At 41.3% G+C, this 15,888-nt stretch overlaps 1 protein-coding gene across 1 annotated transcript in view; it reads left to right on the top strand.

Annotated features, from left to right (window-relative positions):
• The window catches only part of LOC104948214 (microtubule-actin cross-linking factor 1-like), a 91,329-nt gene that overhangs the window by 26,507 nt on the left and 48,934 nt on the right, over positions 1–15,888 (top strand). The window contains exons 12-23 of the mRNA XM_010774384.1: positions 1,193–1,347; positions 2,346–2,688; positions 3,310–3,483; positions 4,185–4,346; positions 5,546–5,650; positions 6,246–6,341; positions 6,649–6,774; positions 9,323–9,475; positions 12,176–12,330; positions 13,156–13,282; positions 13,374–13,557; positions 13,698–13,864. Coding sequence (XP_010772686.1) covers positions 1,193–1,347; positions 2,346–2,688; positions 3,310–3,483; positions 4,185–4,346; positions 5,546–5,650; positions 6,246–6,341; positions 6,649–6,774; positions 9,323–9,475; positions 12,176–12,330; positions 13,156–13,282; positions 13,374–13,557; positions 13,698–13,864 — 1,947 coding nt within the window. The remainder of the gene's footprint in view (positions 1–1,192; positions 1,348–2,345; positions 2,689–3,309; positions 3,484–4,184; positions 4,347–5,545; positions 5,651–6,245; positions 6,342–6,648; positions 6,775–9,322; positions 9,476–12,175; positions 12,331–13,155; positions 13,283–13,373; positions 13,558–13,697; positions 13,865–15,888) is intronic.

Below are 15,888 nucleotides of genomic sequence, written 5' to 3'. Positions count from 1 at the left end.
AGCCCGGGACTCTCGACCGGAGGGATTTTTTTGTCAAAGCACTTTATATTGCTATCGGGATAAGAGCATTCCATGGAATATAACAAAAAGTGTATCTCGAGCCGGTTTCTCAAACTTAAAAAAGTGTGGTGACATGTTACTTCTTTTTTTCTTGTTTTTTACATTTCAAGCTATTTTAATCTTCTGCTGTGAGCTTCTGCAGTTTATTGTTCCCGGCTTCTCCGGAGGGAGAAGTCCTCAGATATGTTTAGTTCGTATTAAGTATTAATACAAAAGCGTAGAAATTAGGGCTGTCAGTTGATTAAAAATATTTAAATCGCGATTAATCGCATGATGTTCATAGTTAATCGCACATTTTTTATCTGGTCTAAATGTACCTTAGAGGAATATTTTTCAAGTTTTTAATACTATTATCAACATATGAGTGGACAAATATACTTTTATGCAAAATGTTGTTTATTATCATTGGGAACAATGACAAATATTCTCCTGAATATTTTCAATACAACAACCTGGAACCTCTCTCTCTCTCTTACACTCTCTCTTAGTCTACCTCTTTGCAAACAGACAAGCCTGTTTACAGTTGTCGGCGAAATGCCACTCCTCTGTCTTCATCTTCAGTCAAAGCATGAGACTGAAGTTCCCACTGTGGGTCAAAATAATGCGNCTACAATTTGAAATTACACAGCCGGAAGAAATCTGCTACTTCCTTACAGAGCCCCTCCTCCAACACACTCGAACGCGCACATGACCAATGAGGGCACGAGGTAAGTTTGTGCACAGATGGAAGGCTGACAGGCAGGTAGGCCATCCAGTTATTCTCGTGCCCTCATTGGTCATGTGCGCGTTCGAGTGTGTTGGAGGAGGGGCTCTGTAAGGAAGTAGCAGATTTCTTCCGGCTGTGTAATTTCAAATTGTAGCGCACTCGAGCTGGTTTCCTCAAAATTATCTACCCTACCTTTAATGTAAATAATATCCCACTTCAGATAGTCTACAAATTTTATCTTTCACTGCCAACATCACTTTATTTTCTATTTAGGGATGTTTATATTTTGTGTTTATTTTCTACTTTAGATTTTTTCACATGATGTGCAATGCCTTGTTTTAACTCGCTGCTGTGAAGAAACAAAGTACTCAAATTGGGATAAATAAAGTAAATCTTATCTAATCATACCATGTGCTCTGTGTGCAGGACATGTCGCGGGTGGAGAGTGGGGAGGGGGTGCAGTGTGAGAGGGAGCTGGCCTGCTACCTGCAGGACTGCGAGTCTCTCATCAGACAACTCAACCAGGAGCTCAAAGTCCTGAGGGAGGAGAAGTACTACCAGGTGGAGCAGCTGGTGTTCAGGTGGGTGCAGTGGTTCATCTACTCAAACAATGAATGACTGAAGGGTGCAACAATCAAAGTGGGCCTTTGGTTAATTAGTTTGAAATAGGATATGCAAATTGTGTTTTGCCATTAAGTCCTATAATCGTCTGCCATAGTTAGTGTGTTCCATCTAGGGCTGGGAGATATATCTATGTAATCTTGATATTGGGATATGGGACTAGAATAAAGCTGTGAATTTGGATATGAATATGTTTTGAGGCTATAACTGTGTTTTGAATTACCTTTACCCACTTAGCCATTAAATCCACATAAATGATGATTATTTACAAAAATGTCATTGTGTTAATATTTTTTAAAAGCAGCAATAGATAACACTACAATATTGTTGCAACATTGATATCGAGGTATTTTAACTATAAGCATCTGCTGTTAACTGTTTGAATGTGCTCTGATATAAATGACATATGAAAGAGAAAGATGAAATAGAAACCTCATGCTGTGGCTTCGTGAGTTTTAGGCTGCAATCTTTTTTTCTGTGTAGTTTCCTTTCATTCAATATAATTCCAAGTAAAGTTGAAATTGTATTATTTGACCCTATTTCCTAGAACATTTAGCCAAAAAACATTACAGGAAACCAACATTCTGTTTTTTTATTTAAACACATTTCTGGCTTTTCAAAGGAGACTTTAAGTGAAGTTGCTGCTTTAAATGACTTTATGAATAAATAATCATCTCAGAGAAAGGAATATTGGATATCAGAATCAGAAGTGCTTTATTTGCCCCACAGTGGAGAAATGTACATACATCAACGGGGGATAGTGCCAAAAACAGGCAGAATAAAATAAGTAGATAAGTAAAATGTTGCATGCATGAATAAAATAAAGTACACACGGCAGCACGATCAGAGAAAGAACATATTTAAAAGTAGTGAAGATGCAGCCAGTGATAAAATGGTATTAAAAAGTATGTAGCCGTGTCCCCTCCTGTAACTATATTTTGTATTCTCTCATCCTCAGAGCGTCTTGCCTTCAGGAGGAGCTGGTCTCTCTCAGACTGCAGTGCTCCAGCCTCTACAGGAAGGGCAACTTCACCCAGAGCCTGGGCCCCACGGGGGCCGAGCAGCAGAGGGCCTCAGACGGGGGCCTGACGCTGGGGCAGACGCTGCTGGGGGCCGTGGGAGCTGTCGGTGCCGCGCTCCTGCGGCGACCCATCGCTCGCTCCCAGCTGGTGGCCATGTCTTCATCGGAGGACGAAGGAAGCCTGAGGTTCATCTACGAGCTGCTGGGATGGGTGGAGGAGACGCAGGTCCGTCAATACAAGAACAGTTTAGGGACACGAGGAGTGGTTTTCTCAATGTTAACCTGATTTTATTCTTGATTATTCAATTTAGTCTATATATTTGTCAAGAAATAGTCAAACAAATGCTCAGTATGATTTTTCAACAATACGTTTTCATTTTATAATAGAAAATAGAAAAATGCAGCAAATCCAAACATGTTAGGGAGACAATTATTTTAAAAATATTTGTATATAATGAAATACATTTTAGTTACTGTTTGAAAAGCCGTAAAACAAAAAATCCTATTTTAGCAGTTAAATGAGATTCCTTCATTAACAATTTCATTTTAAAAAATGAAATTGGAAACATTTTGATAAAATACATATAATAAAATAAATGTTTATCATTTAAAGGTCCCTTGTCATGGCCATTTCTACTGATCATAATTCCATTGTTGAGGTCTACTAGAATAGACTTACATTGTTCAATTTTCCAAACTCAAATTGGTTTCTCATACAGCATCTCTGTATAGTATGTGTATTCACTCTCTGTCCTACACGGCTTGTTGGAGCTCCTGCTCCCCCCTTCCTGTGAGCCCAGAGGCCGTCTCTGAGACAGCGAAACCCAGCCCGAAACCAGCCCGAACACACACACACACACACACACACACACACACACACACACACACACACACACACACACACACATACACATATGTACACATCACTTATTCATGGACACAGAGATCTTTTGTCTTGCATTTGTTTCCTGACATTCTTTACCGTTCTCTCCGGCAGGCTAAAGTGTCTCCAAACTTCAAGAGCAGTTACTCTGAAACCCTGGCCAAGCTAGAGCACCAATACTGCAAACTGCTGGTGAGTCCCAGATAAAGAGCTGTGAATCTGAGTCTTTTTTTTGTGGTAACACACTTCTTTGTTTCCCAGTTCCCCCCCTTCTCCTGTTAATCCCATTATACCATGACAGGACTCATATGCTAATACAGAACAGTTATGCATCTGCTCTCTTCATGCCCCTTACCCCAAATGCCCCCTTTCTCAGTTTTGGTTTCTTTGTTCCTTCTATATTTTTGGTGTTACATGTGTAATGTTGAACAATAAAGCACACTTGCTTATGAGGTTTACTTATAGATTTAAATACATTTTTCTTAAATGTTTAATTTCAAGTCTCTAATGTAAATGAGCAGATTATGATACTATGACCTCATATAAGTAGAATATCAGTGATTTCTACAACTGCAAGCAATATCATGTACCAATATATATATTTTTAAATGACATGTTAGGGAACAATGCCTCTCTAAAAGGTTAAAGCTTGTTATTAAAGCTCATAATTAACGGTCCTATTAATTCTCATTTTATACCTTTAAAAAAAAATATATATAATTGTTTTTAAAGATTGTCTTCACAATGCTTTATTCTAAATCTAGTAAACCAGCAGTACAAACCCACCCACTAGGCAATAGAGGATGTTTTTATTTTTAAATGTCTCTCTGCTGCACTGCTGATCAACATGATGATGATGATGATGATGATGCTTGTTTGTGTGGTTGCCATAGGAACATTCGTCATGGCGCCTGCGGAGCTTGGAGAGCCTGCATGCGTTTGTGTCGCACTGCACTGAGGAGCTGATCTGGCTCAACGAGAGGGAGGAGGAGGAGATCGCCTTCGACTGGAGCGACAACAACAGCAACATGAACGCCAAGAGGGAATTATACAGCGTGAGTGGGGGGGGGGCTTTCTGTCAAATCAGAATACACAAAATGAACTAGATGTGTTTTATTTGAATAAAAAACACCCATAAAAGCTACCTTCCCAGTTACTACATAAAATAAGTATCTCCATGATTCCTACATATCATTTTATTTATATAACCTAATATCACAATTGACACGTTTGTCTTGGGGGGGGGGGACCGCGGCGCTTTACAGTGTGTACAGCACTCTACACCATCTGCCCTTAGACCACCACAGCAGGCAAGAAAAGCAATCCCCAAAAAAGGAAGAAATCAAAGAGGCTGGATCCCTTTCCTAGGACTGACAGACGCTCAATAGATGTCGTGTGTATAGAGTACAATTGATAATTCAACAACAACTTGGACAACCTAAAGGATACAAATTATACTGTATTGTGAACGTATATATTTATTTTAAAAAAAATAGGATCCTGCAGGATGTCAACAATCTTCAAGGTACTTCCAAATAAAAATAATGTAGGCGTATTATTAACCTTTACTACTGGCAACCTGCCAGGAGAGAGACACTCAAACTCTGGGGATGATGCCCCTGAGGCTGAGTTAGTCACATGTATGAGACATGATTGCATACATGAAAGTAGGGATGTCAGATTTGTCATCCGATGTTTTGCTGTTAGTTGATTTGTTGTAATATAGTAATGTTTGAATGTCCACAAAATCCTAAAAATACTTCCAGCAGACAGTGGTTACGTTTGATCCTCTTTGTTTGTCATAATCCATTATTACTCGCCATGTTTTGATGATAGCATTACATTTCCATTGATTCAATTCCATTGTTTTTGAATTACTTTTTTTGTGTTTGTCTCGGACTTTCAGGTAGGTGTTTTTTTTGTTGCTCTGACGCCATCAGTTCATGCCTAATAAAAAGAGAAGTAGGAGAAGAGAGATGAAAGTCCCTCGACAGTCTAAGCCTTTAGTATCGAAAATAGGGTCTGGTTCGTTGGAAGCCTGAGCCAGACCTAAATATAAGCTTTATCAGAGAGGAACGTTTTAAGCCTATCCTCATAAATGGAGAGGATGTCTCTACAAACTGGAAGCCGATTCCACAGATATATGAATGTATCAGTACTGTTTACATGTTTACACAGTAGTTTGACATCATGTCGCAGCCACACAGATCCTGTAATCTACTGTACCATCCGTCTCTTCCTGCTCTGTTTACAGGAAATGAGGTTAGAGCTGGACGAAAAACAAGACGTGATGCGGTCGCTCCAGGAAACCGCCAACCGTCTGTGTCAGGAGAACCATCCGGCCAAACAGAGTGTGGAGGTGAGCCATGACTGTATTCAGAGAGACCCCATGACCTTTAGAGATGACTGCCTCTGTGGCTCATTGGAGGGAACAGCTCACCAACATGCTTCTGAAAAGATGCTTCTCTTTTGACTCAACTGTCCACCAAATGTTGTTTTTGTCGCATTTTTAACAGTCTATAAATGTAGATTCGATTCTAAAGGGCGGGATGTCAATTGTGACCTTTTTTTAAACTTTTTGTTAAAACAGTAGGGAATGTTGTCAACTCCAATGGAAAAGCTGAATTGAAGCGATGATGTGATATATGAATACTTGAATAACCATAGCAATGATCTGTTTTCCTGCTGGTTATATAGAATAGAATTGGAGAATGGAACCCTCTTTAATGGTCACACATACAGTACATGCACACAGTGTAACCTCTGCATTTAACCCATCCTAGTACTAGGAGCAGTGGGCAATATATATTGACATGGCGTATTCCCCAACACAGGGTATTATTGCACAGATAAAGGGAACACAGGACAGAAGAAACTGTGATTATGTGTGCTGAAAACATCCCTGTTAATAATGTGTACTGAATACACTGGCTGTTCTGTCTGCATGTGATCAGGCGTACAGTGCAGCGCTGCAGACTCAGTGGCAGTGGGTGAAGCAGCTGTGTGTGTGTGTGGAGACGCATCTCAAAGACAACACAGCATACTTCCAGGTGAGCCTCCAAATGTCATTATTATGGATCATTATTTGTCATCATTAGTTTGGCTTATGGGTAGAAACTGAACTATTAAGTTACAAAATATAAGTGGATCGGCAGATTCTGCATGGTTATGTTGCTCCTGCAATTTCACAGTTCCTTTCACCAAATCCACATGATTTTGTCCTCCCTTTACCATTCTTTTAGCGAATTACATGTCTGTTCATTTGTGTCTTTACATAGTGGTACCCATTTCACAAAATAAATACTGTTCTCTGCAGCTTGCTGGGGAAATCCTTCTAACATTGTTCTGTCTCGTCAGTTTACGAGTGATGCTCGGGACTGTGAGTCGTACCTGCGCCAGCTGCAGGAAACCATCAAGAGGCAGTACACCTGTGACAAGAACAGCAGACTGAGCAAGCTGGAAGACCTGCTGCAGGACTCAATGGTATCTATTCCCCTTCAGTTTTTTTAAATTAAAAACAATCTATTGTTTTAACTAGAAAGAATAAATAAATGGACATCCCATTGTTCACTTTAGGAGGCTAGATTTCTTATGTTTGGGACATATTTAAATGTCAAAAAAGGAAGTGTGCTTGGAGGCGTATTTTATTACCGTTAATGACGATGTATTGATACTGACCTACTTAATTTCTATCAATGATATTGGATCATTGATTATTCTCCCTCAGAACACCTTTTCTAAGTAATGCCATTGCCCTCGAGCAAGGCACTTGACTATATACTCAATGGCAGAAAGCTGACAAGTGAAGAAAAAATGTACTTTGCAGTTTGGATACCGTAGTCCATGCCCCCTCGTTTAGCGTTAAGCTCACTGTGTAAAGTAAGGTTTAGAAGCCATGCTGCACGACCCAAACCTATACAGGAAAAATGCAAAATAATCCTGGATGGAGGCTTGAACATGAGTCATATGGCTGTATTAAAACTTTATAAATACATGTATATGAAAAAATGAAAGTAAAGAAGTCCTGTTGGCCCACCGCTGTCCTCCTGACTTGTGCTCGGCCTCAGGCAGCCACATGATGGGGAGAAGCTATCTCTGAGTTAGAGAATGCAGTCGCTGAGTCACCTCCCTGTGGAACATTTGTGAGACTGCCACCTTCACACCTTCCACGCACACACACACACGGACACACACGAACACACACACACACACACATACACACACACACACACACACACACACACACACACACACACACACACACACACACACACACACACACACGCACACGCACACACTGGACTTCAAGCAGATGGCAGAGTTAGTGTGGAGAATGATCCAAGGCCAGAGTAGTGAGCTTGTGTGTCACGAGCAGCTGCTCTTTTCACAGACATGTGTGCAGCCAGCATTGTTAGGTGCAGTATGTGTCTATTTCCAAATGCTATCTAATGGTGTTAACATCTGTGTGTGTTAATCAGTTTCCTGTGCTCCATTATGCCCTGTGAAGGTGAAGCTAATCCTAAACACTGCTTCTGAATCATACCAGAAAACAAACAGCAGAACCTTTTGTTTGACGTTCATGATATCTGGAACAGAGAGGATATTCAATCGGCTGTTTCAATACCTTTCAGGCAGAGTTTAGGGGATGCTGTTTGCCCTTTTTATTGGACCCTTTATTTGCACCCTGTTATTTTGTTTACTGATATTAAAGTACTTCTTCACGTATGATTTAATAAGCGCTTGCTGTCAACAACGAGAGGTGAAACATAGACAGAATTCCATCCAAATGTAATAATAAGCATTTCATTTAAGCTTCTCTGCTAGTCAATTTGTTCTTGTGGTAATAATTAATTTGACATTCTTTCCATTATGTATCTCTATATGAATTGCTTCTTCTGAGCTTGTCATTTGACTTGTTGCAGTAGAGCTGACTACAGCAACTGCCATCTAAGTGATACATTCAGTTTGCATGTCTAATGTATAAGTTATTTACACAGGCCTCCCTCAATTCCTCTCTTTCTGTCCACACCTCCCTACCTGTCTCTCTGTTGGTCTCTCTATAATGAATCCTTAATGCCTCTCTGCTGGGTCAGGGTGAAGAAGAGCACACCTTTTAAATGTTTTATGGTTAGCGCCCAAGCTAACACAAGCTTCTGAATCAGCAAGTCCACTCCTCTCAGGGGCAACTCGCTAATATGCTTGACAATATTTGGAGACCATGCAATATATTTTAACAGAGAATATTGGCTTAATGTGTTTGATTTAATACTGGTAGGTTATTGTGTTGAAAAATGCATAATAATTATTAGAAGATATACAGTAATTAGTTGAGTATAGCAATGTCGGATTGATTTCTATTCATTTTTGTCATGGTTCTTAGAAGATGAATCTTAATCTTTTTGGTGATACTTTTCTTTTGGTTCCTTATTTAGATTTTCTTTGTAAAATGCCTTGAGAAATATTCGTTGGGGTTGCATGACATTTTGTACAAAAATGAATACCTTTTCAAATGGATTGCAATAATGTTGGTTATCCATGAACTTTTCATCAAGCGCCATCATCAGGTCAACATTTTAAATTGGAAGAGAACGCAAATGGATTTAGTCCTATATAGAACATGGGGTATTTCTGCATGTAAGCCTCTTGTGGCCAACAGGAGTGTTACAACAACAAACACACTCTTTTTGCACATGTTTTTATTTCATAAACACAATAGAGAAAACACTTTAAACCAGACCTAAAACAAAGAATAACCTCTCATGGCTTCCGTTAGCCATTCAGGAAAAATAGTTTCAACTTCAACATCTAACTATACTATATTGGTTATCTATAAAATCAAGCTAAACTAGTTACAGTGATTGATAATGGGGCTCACAGCTTGATTCATTAAACTGCCATTGATTACTAACTTACTCACAAAATGATGGATGGACTATCAACCCTTTGAAAGGGGTCGGTCAATTGATCCATTGTAACTGTGTGACTGAATACTACAGGATGTGATTGACAGATGATGTCCTCTGTCCTGCAGGAGGAGAAGGAGCAGCTTATCGAGTACCGCAGCACGGTGGCCAGCCTGGTGGGCCGCGCCAAGACCCTGGTGCAGCTCCGGCCCCGCAACGCAGAGAGCACCCTGGGGGCCACGACCCCTATCAGAGCCGTCTGCGACTACAGGCAGATAGAGGTATGGCAGCCTCCAGATATTACACCTCATCCACATGTGCGTGTGTTTTAGTTGCTGTACGTTTGTCATACTGATAACCCAAAACAAATCGTAGAAGCTTGATTTCCCTTTTCTCCCAGGAAGTGTTGAGACAAACTGCGTATATAAAAAGCAACTCCCCATTTACTCCACCCACTCTGTTGTTTTAACCTGCATTACCCACCCTGCACCTCCTCTCCGAGCCCCCTTCCACATCCACTTTATAACTGTTCTATTTTAGCTCCTTCCTTCATGCTGTGACATTTACTTTTTTCCTTGTCGTCAGATTAATGAGCACCTCTACACATATTATTTTCTCAGCCTAGGGGGTCCATATTAATGAAAAGACTACAGCAATGTTTTTTTGAAAATAGTTTTCACTCCATTTGAACTGGCGAGTAAAAAGACCAGTGCTCACTTTGCAATCTAAAGGGGCTTAATGGTTATAATCCAGATTTAATTGAGTCTTCACAATAAATGTTCTCTGGCTTTTGAAAAAAACAAAACGACTGAATCTTAGTGAAAAGCCAAAAATAGCCACATGTAAGCTAAAAAGATGATACACGATGAGAAAACTGAAGTTGTGCAATGATTCTTTCTACATACCACACATAGACCAGCCTCTCACTCTCAGCTGTGATGCCCTCAGGGAATCTAAAATGCGATGAATTATAAATCTGTCTCATCCCCTTTGCGGACTCCTTGAAAAGCAGCACCCAGCAAACATGGACATGCTACACTCCTTATGCTGCTATTTATAGCTGGAGTCCTCCGGGTCAATTAGTTAATTGGAGCATACTGTATGTGAGGTGTTGTATCCAGGTGAAGGACAGGGGGTTTGGTCCTGCACCACTGATCTTAAAATGGATGATGCAACAGAGCTGAAAGTTCTGCTAAAGACAAGCAGTTTGCACAAAGTAATCTTTCTCTCTTTCACTTTCCTGTGTCTCCTCTCTCTCCATTCCCTCATGTACCTTGTTTTACCTTTCCTACCTCACTCCCTCCTCCTCCTCATCCTCTCGTCTGTCGGCTGGGCTGACAAGACAAACGTTCAGGTATAGCTGCCTCTATTCTCCCTCTCTCACCTCCGATTAACACTGCTCACACACCGCACTGCCCTGATGCTCCTCTCTTATCAGCTGATGTCAAGTTGAGCCGTCAGTAATGTGACATGAGGTCACTGTGAGTTTGACACCTGCTTTTAGGTGTATGGGAATATTATATATTTAGGTGTCCTTGAAGCTGTCATTCATGGATTTTTTTTTTTACCTTCAAACAACAATTAAAAAAAACACTTTTTCTTCTTTACTTAAGTGCGTACTGCAGCTGCCTCAAAGAGTATGTACTATTACACGCAATATGCATACTACTTTCTCATGACATTACGATTTAACCCCTTTTGCTCTGTATCCACATGAAATCTTTAGCGTGTCCTTTAAAGTCAACTGAAAAAGTCTGACATTTGGAACACAATCGTCACAATCTGTCTGCGCTTGTGCACAGAATTGTGGGTCAGAATTGCCAGAAAAGCATGCTACAGTAGCTTGCATAGCATATTGAAAGAGAATGCAGTATGTTTTGTTTGGCTTTCTGCATTTAATAAACTGTACTTAAAATGTTTCCGTCATGTTAAAGAGTATCATATGAGCATTTGAATGCATTGCAATGAATCAAAATATATAAAATACTAAGGAAATGAGACTTAAGAGATAGGAGGCAGACACAAAAACATTGTTTCATCTTTGTGTGTGTCCTCTACTTGCGTACCCTCCTCTTGGACATACTAATACTCTCATACTGACAGCACGAAAGGTGAGAGTTGATCAGTTGACGCCCAGTCACAGGACTGTCATCAGTGATAAGGGCAGGTGGCATCAGTGAGCTGAACTGAATTAAAACGTGCCTTTGAGGCTCATTCCGTCAGTCAGACAGTAACAAGTCACAGCTTTGTGCTTCAATGTACATTCCATGTATTTCCTGTGTGTGCCTAGCTTTGCATTATTGATGTATCGATGCTGTGTGTGTGTGCAGGTAAGGGGTGAGAGAGGGTGGTGGGTGGGAGGCAGTACAGCTGTAGCCTCCCTGTGTGTCCCTTAAACTCTCCCCACAATAATTGCTTTGCCTTGCCTATATGAAAGACTTCAATTCCAATCCCAAACTCTTTGTTTGTGCCCTGGGCTGGGTTTCAGTCATGTGTCCTCCCTTGTTGGTGACTTTATGAAACCCAGCCCAGAGATCATTAAACCTCAGTTTGAAGAATATTTCAAAATAAAAGCTTTCACCTAAGAGTTTTGAAGAAGCTTTCGCTCCACACGGGTCAAAGGTCTCTTTGTCATATCATTTTTGGGCTTCTGCTAACTTCATGAAATTCATGAATGGTTGCATTTTGTGTTGCATTATGAGTTTGTTGCTACCAGCTTTTTGGTTTTCATGTTTTCACTTCTCTTCTCTCTTCTCCTCCTTTTAATTTCACCTCTCCTCCATCCATGTTGTCGTCTTACCTCCGTCATCATTCTTTCAAACCATCAATATTTTACAATCTTTCAAATTCATGCTCTCCATTTGTTCCTCTTTACTCCTAACATCCGTCATTCCATTACCTCCATCCCTCCATCCCTCTTCGTTTATCTATCCCTCTCTCTTTCCTGTTTCTATCCATCCTGAACCCCTTCCTCCTCTCAGATCACAATAACCCGGGGAGAGGAGTGTGTGCTGGAGGACAACTCCCAGAGGACCAAGTGGAAGGTGATCAGTACGACGGGGAACGAGGCCATGGTCCCCTCGGTGTGTTTCACCGTCCCACCTCCCAACCAGGAGGCCATGGACACAGCCAGCAGGTGAGACACAACGCGAAGCAGAACATGGAGCACATCAAAGGGTTGTTGTGGAAGTAGATTGGGGATGGGTTACGGATGGTTTTGGTCAGTAGCTAAAAGGATTTCATGGGGAACAAAATTAAATGGTAGGGATCATGTTCCTTCGTGCCATTCACATTACCTCCAAAAATAAAAAAGTGTTTTCAGGTAAAATAATCAACCATTTCCCTAAAAAATACAAAGAAAACTAAATAACCTGGGCAGTTTGAAATCATTTACGTGGTTTCATTTTGTCAACAAATGGCTTAAGATGAGTTTATTTATATAATGTGTTTTGTACAGGAACAGGTATGTAGCAACTAAGTAATTATAACGTTTATTTAGTAAAGCAACCTTCAAAGAACAAGATAACCGATAACAGACCTTTAAAACGCACAAAACACCAAACCACTCGAGGCCAGTTTATACAAAAAGCCACACACTGTAGCATTGACTGTACAGCATTAGCCATTTAAATGTGCAAATCCAGTCCCCAGATGGGCCTTTAAAAATATATATATATAAAACTCAACAAGAAATACACAAGAGACGGTACAAAACACAGACTCAACAAAATAAGTACATTAAAACAAAAACTCAGGACTCAGCAACAAAAATGTAATTTTCAATCTAAAACTGACCACAGATGCTTTCATAAAGTATGACTCCAGGCCCTTTTCACATAGAACAGAGTGTTTAGCTGGTCATTTGTACAGTAAGTCCCTTTTTCAGAACAGTTTTCATCTCAATTTAGAATCAAAAACTGAAAATGTCTCAAACCTGGTGTGTGTGTGTTTGTGTGTGTAGGGCAGAGCAGCTGTACCAGAAGGTCATGTCTCTGTGGCATCAGCTGCATGTGAACATGAAGAGCGTGGTGTCCTGGCACTACCTGCTCAAAGACATCCGGACCGTCTCCGGATGGAACCTGGACACGGTGAGGATCCTTTACCCTGTGGTTTTGTTGTCTTTTCTCCAATTCTAATGTCCTTGTTACTCACGTTATCCCTCTGTGTTTCGCCTGTCAGGTGCGTTGTCAGTCTCCTTCAGAGCGGCAGCAGGTCCTGGATCACCTGGAGTCCCAGATGTCAGACTTCCTGTCTGACAGCAAAGAGAGCATCTTGTTCACGGCAGGAGAAAGACGAGAGCTGGAGAAGGAGGTCCAGCAGGCCCAGACACACTGCCAGGACCTGCTGCTCAACATGGAGACCGGTGAGACTAATGCATACATTTACTCAAGTTCAGTGCACGTATAACATACTTTACTCTGGTATTTGTTAAAGCAAATGGCTGCAGTGTGTCTACTCATGCCCAAATGAACTCTAATTAACTTCTTCTCTTCTCTCCCTCAGTGGAGAAGGACGAGTCGGTCTCTCGGTCCTACCTGTCGGAGCTGCAGAACATCACCCTCCGGCTGAACGACGCCGAGCAGAAACTGATGAGGGGGATTCAGACCCCGCCCCCCAGCCGGCTGTCAGGGGACAGCGGTGACAACACTGTGCAGATAGCAGAGCAGGAGGTCAGTGTGAGCCCCCTCTGCTGGCTGCAACGGGCAATAACAATAGGATGATGTTAATGTTTAATAAAGTATTTTAAACATGGTGTAGAGCAGTGGTACTCAACCTTGTCCTAATCAGGAGCCACATTGACGAAAAAATATTTTTGCAAGAGCCACAATCCAAAAACGCTCCTTTCCTCCCTGAAACCTTTATGCATTTGAGAATATGGATAATAGTAATATGTTACTTAAGAATGAAAAGCATAATGTACAGTGCAATAACTGTGATTTCTTATTTTCACTGCAACCACAAAACACACAAAACAACAGATAACAGACAGCATGTTTACTGATAATCACAGTCCATATAACAGCAGATTATACACAGCAGGGGTTGTCAGAAGAGTAATGTGGACCTTACTTCACACTCAATGTGATTTCTGACACTCCTTCTGCCGCACAAGTGATTTGAAGTCGGGCTCTGCGCTGGAAACGGCGATCCGGAGGGCCTCTGTTGTGTGCTGCAGACTCAATCTGTTTCGGTTGCGACATTTTATTTTTGTGAGCGCAGAGAATGCTGCTTCACACCGGTATGTGGACGGAAACATTGAGATGATGCCTCTTGCCAGTCTGGAGATATTTGGTAGATGCCCCACAGTTTCCAAAAGTCCACGACATCTGTAATCCGAAATTGACGCTTAAGTTCATCTGAGCTCTTTAACTCCACGAACTCCATTTGAAGCTGCACAAGTCCGAGCTGGTCGCTTATTTGCTTCATTTCATTGACTTCAATCAGGAATGGGTTTTTCACAAGTAGAAAATATTGCTATGGTCCTTGAAGTCGTGGAATCTGGATGTGTAGTTTTGCTTGAGCTCAGTTAGCACCTCACAGAATTGAGATTGACAGGTCAGGAGAGCGTCTGCATGCCTCGCCATCACTTTCTGCACGGTGGGGAAGAAACGGTAATCAGAACCACGGACACTTTGGTCGAGTACATCCAGTTTGTCAGAAAATACTTTGACAGCCGTGTAGAGCTCATACACGGTCTTGTTTCTTCCCTGCATCTTGAGATTAAGTTCGTTCAAGTGCTGCGTAATGTCACACAGGAACGCAACAGACAGCACCCACTCTTTATCATCCAAAAAGGAAAATCGGGAAGTCTCCCCTTGGCCGACAATGAAGGCTTTCAGGGGTTCAATCAAGTCCATTAAATGTGCAAGCATACGTCCTTTAGACAGCCATCTGATGTTTTTTTTGAAAAAGGTGTGATTATGCTCACTGTTCTCGCTGTCTCCGTAGGATGTTTTAGTGTGTACTTGACTAGAACTACTTTTTCTACTTCGGTCAATATGACTACCTCTTACCACTTCCTGACCGTATGACCGACCGGAACAAGTTGCACAAAGGACTCTTTTTTTGGACCTTGTTACGCGGTTTTTTTACGTTGACAGCCCTAAGAATCACATCCGATCCCTCCCGTAGTCTGTAAAGTCTCTTGTAACGTAATGAGAATTCCTGTATTGTCAGTAGGCCGACTCAAACAGTCGGAACGTTACTGCTTTTCGAACCCTACAGTTACTGTGCGGTGTTTAATGATTAGAAATAGGCCCGCCAGTTTGTCATTCGAACTGTAATGTCTCCTTGACGAACTGTACCAAAGTGACTTTTTTACCTTGTTGCCCGTAACTTTGATTTTTGCGACACGACCTTTGTAATGTCGTCTTCCAAATTGTAACAGGTCTTTTTTAGTGTCGTAAGTGCTGTCTACCGCGTGGCCGCTACGAACCATTCTCCCTTGCCTCGGCACCGGAAACCGACTTTCTCTGCGAATTTTTGCCGCCCCAACCGACGACCTCCCATAAAAGATGTATGGTAACATAAAACGTAGGTGTTCGGAACAAACCGATTCCAAGTTTACAGACTTACTTTCACTAACCGTTTACATTTAGCTTCACCAATAAATATAGCCCCGGGCACGTTCTTTGGTGAATTTAATTTGACGACACACCTCCTCAAACTGTGAGTGAATACCTCTAAACCACAA

This window comes from Notothenia coriiceps, unplaced genomic scaffold, assembly GCF_000735185.1.
Source record: "Notothenia coriiceps isolate Sejong01 unplaced genomic scaffold, NC01 NC01_scaffold00013909, whole genome shotgun sequence".
Lineage (NCBI taxonomy): Eukaryota > Metazoa > Chordata > Actinopteri > Perciformes > Nototheniidae > Notothenia > Notothenia coriiceps.
The sequence above is the reverse complement of the archived record's forward strand: the minus strand, read 5'-3'. Positions and strand labels throughout refer to the sequence as shown.